Source organism: Phoca vitulina, unplaced genomic scaffold (assembly GCF_004348235.1).
Source record: "Phoca vitulina isolate PV1807 unplaced genomic scaffold, GSC_HSeal_1.0 scaffold20, whole genome shotgun sequence".
NCBI classification, from domain to species: domain Eukaryota; kingdom Metazoa; phylum Chordata; class Mammalia; order Carnivora; family Phocidae; genus Phoca; species Phoca vitulina.
The window spans coordinates 36,171,120-36,174,397 of record NW_022589723.1 but is presented as its reverse complement, the minus strand read 5'-3'; the positions used below and the strand labels follow the sequence as shown (position 1 = coordinate 36,174,397).

At 48.0% G+C, this 3,278-nt stretch overlaps 1 protein-coding gene across 1 annotated transcript; it reads left to right on the top strand.

Annotated features, from left to right (window-relative positions):
* The first annotated feature begins 1,475 nt into the window (after nt 1-1,475).
* On the top strand, nt 1,476-2,363 carry LOC116640723 (40S ribosomal protein SA-like). The gene is given in 1 exon segment (XM_032417908.1): nt 1,476-2,363. A coding segment is annotated over 1 exon segment (888 nt).
* The last annotated feature ends 915 nt before the right edge of the window (nt 2,364-3,278 follow it).

The following is a 3,278-nucleotide window of genomic DNA, read 5'->3' as shown; positions in this document are numbered from 1 at the left end:
AAAGGACGGAGTCATGGGGAAAACACAACATGAACGGGCAGAACACACACTCCACCCCTGAGGAAGCCATAATCAGGTAGCCGCCACATTTTCCGAATTAAACAGACCAACTTCCCCAGCTGCAGACCCACAGCGAGGACCTGCTGGATGGGGAGATGTGCTCCACCCCTGGATCAGGAGCCAGCCGGTATTTCTGGAGAGAAGGGGCGAACTGTGAAGAATCTCTGAACCAGGTGCACCTATTCACCGAGCAGAAGGAAATGCTGGAGGTGCATCTATTTCTTTATTCTGCAGCATGGACCAAACTCCATTGACAAAATGATTTGAAGACCATTGACTGGAATAATAAAAGAAGAGAAAAGCAAACAAGCGGGTTTAACACTGTCTTGGGTGGGGTTTCCCCAAAGGCAGACCCTGCGACAAGGATTCCAGGATGTGTAACTTACTCCGGAGGTGATCTTGGGAAGCACGTGAAGGGGTGGGGAGGAGACAGGGAAGAAAGGAAAGCCATGCAGGATGTGTTGATCAGTAGATTACTGCTGTGGATAAGTGGGGCTCAGTCCTGCTGGGGACCCTCTGGGAAACTGTGCAACACACTGCAGAGTTGTCCTGCTGAGAGCAGCAGGGAAGACGTTTCTATCTACCAACTCCTGTCCCTCAGTGGTAGGGGGTCCCTCTCATGCTAACTCACTGGCCCCTCTGGTCTGTTGCCCACCAGGAGGAAGTGCACTCTTGAGCTGGAAATTGCCCTTAGGTGGAGAGAGCCAGGAAAACATTCTTAGGTGGGGAATGAGCTCTAGGGCAGACCCAGGGCATATGGTTGGGGGACCAAGAGCGTCTCCTAGAGAGAACTCCCCCCGCCATCCAGAAGAGGAGGAAGGGAGGGCAGCAAGAGAAGAGTAAAGCTGGAGGATGAAGACAGCAGGAAAACCTGAGGTGTTTGCCCCATGTCAAAGCCTAGACTTGAAAGATCAGACATTTGAGCTTCCAGGGTAGACTGCTTCTGTCCCATTTCACCTGTGCTCCTCCTCTTCCCCTCCCCCACCCACACTGAAATATGAATTCATTTGTAGGGGCTGGGCAGGAGAACTGGAGGCTGAGAGTGTCCTCACAACTCTTCCCTAAGCACCGATGGTTCTTTCCATTCCCTTTAGACTGGAAGGAGCATTATGGTGGCCACATGCTGAATTCATAAGCAGGGGATCTCAAAATGGTTTCATTGGGACTTTAACTGATAGAAGAGCAGCCTTCGTCAGGGGCAGTATAATCTCCCGTGGTGAGACCAAGGTGGGTGCATCCATCCCCTGCTTGTTGTGTAAACTTAGGCAAATTTCTTCATCTTTTTATGCTGTTGTTTACTCATCTGGGAAACTGAGTAAAATAATAGTAAACTTCTCGCTTTCCGCACTACCCAGGGAAGGGTCCATACGGTGTTGTTTTGCATTCCCATTGTAACTTAAAGGGAAACTTTCACAATGTCTGGAGCCCTTGATGTCCTGCAAATGAAGGAGGAGGATGTCCTCAAATTCCTTGTAGCAGGAACCCATTTAGGTGGCACCAACCTTGACTTCCAAATGGAACAGTACATCTACAAAAAGAAAAGTGATGGTATCTACATCATAAATCTGAAGAGAACCTGGGAGAAGCTTCTGCTGGCAGCTCGTGCCACTGTTGCCATTGAAAACCCAGCCGATGTCAGTGTCATATGGTCCAGGAATAGTGGCCAGCGAGCTGTGCTGAAATTTGCTGTTGCTACCAGAGCCACTCCTATTGCCGGCTGCTTCACTCCTGGAACCTTCACCAACCAGATCCAGGCAGCCTTCCGGGAGCCGAGACTTCTGGTGGTTACTGATCCCAGGGCTGACCACCAGCCTCTTACAGAGGCGTCTTATGTTAACCTGCCTACCATTGCTCTGTGTAACACAGACTCTCCTCTGCTCTGTGTGGACATTGCCATCTCTCGCAACAACAAAGGAACTCACTCAGTGGGTCTGATGTGGTGGGTGCTGGCCAGGGAAGTTCTGCGCATGCCTGGCACCATTTCCCATGAACACCCATGGGAGGTCATGCCTGATCTCTACTTCTACAGAGATCCTGAAGAGATTGAAAAGGAAGAGTAGGCCGCTGCTGAACAGGCTGTGACTAAGGAGGAATTTCAGGGTGAACGGACGGCTCCAGCTCCTGAGTTCACTGCTACTCAGCCTGAAGTTGCAGACTGGTCTGAAGGTGTGCAGGGGCCCTCAGTGCCTATTCCGCAGTTCCCTACTGAAGACTGGAGCGCCCAGCTGGCCACTGAAGACTGGTCTGCAGCTCCCACTGCTCAGGCCACTGAATGGGTAGGAACAACCACTGAGTGGTCTTAAGCTGCTCTTCTTCCACAAAGGCAAACAAAATGGAAATAGAAATGGAAAAGGTTGATGGAAAATAAACAGTTTGTAAATAAAATAAAATAAAATAAAATAAAATAAAATAAAATAATAGTAAACTTCTCATAGGGTTGCTTGAGAGTTAAATGAGACAAGGCATGCAAAGCCCTTATCACAGTATCTGGCACACAGTAAATACTCTATGAATTCTAGCTACTATAATTTCTCACTCATTCAACAAATTTTATTGAGTCTCTTCCATGTGTCAGATCCTATTTCAGGCATCAGTGATATATCAGTGACCAAACAGACTCAACTCTTGCCAAGAAATATATATTCTATTGCCTTAGAGACCGACAACAAACAAGTAAGCACATTAATAACCATTATAATATCAGGTAATAAGTGCTTGAGATCTGCAAAGATCCTTGACAGCATTCTAGGCAGTGGGTAGAGGAAATATGAACATCATGAGGTGAGAATAAAGTTAGTGGGTTGAGAAAAAGCATGAAGGTCGGTGTGATGAGAATGGTGAGCAAGAGAGAAGGTGAGAGGGAGAGGCAGCTGTGGTAAGGAATCTGGATTTCATTCTAAGTTTTGAGTAGGGTTTGACATGATTTCATTTGTGCTTTTAAAATATCTCCCTGGGGCGCCTGGGTGGCTCAGTTGGTTAGTCATCTGCTTTGGGCTCAGGTCATGATCCCAGGGTCCTGGGATCGAGCCCCACATCAGGCTCCCTGCTCAGTGGGGAGTCTGCTTCTCCCTCGCTCTCTCTGCCCCCAACCCCGCTTGTACTCTCTCTCTTTCTAATAATTAAATAAAATCTTTAAAAAAATAAAATAAAATATCTCCTGGCTGGCCATGGAGAGAATAGACTGGGGGAGGGATAGCAACAGAGGATGCAGAGGGATG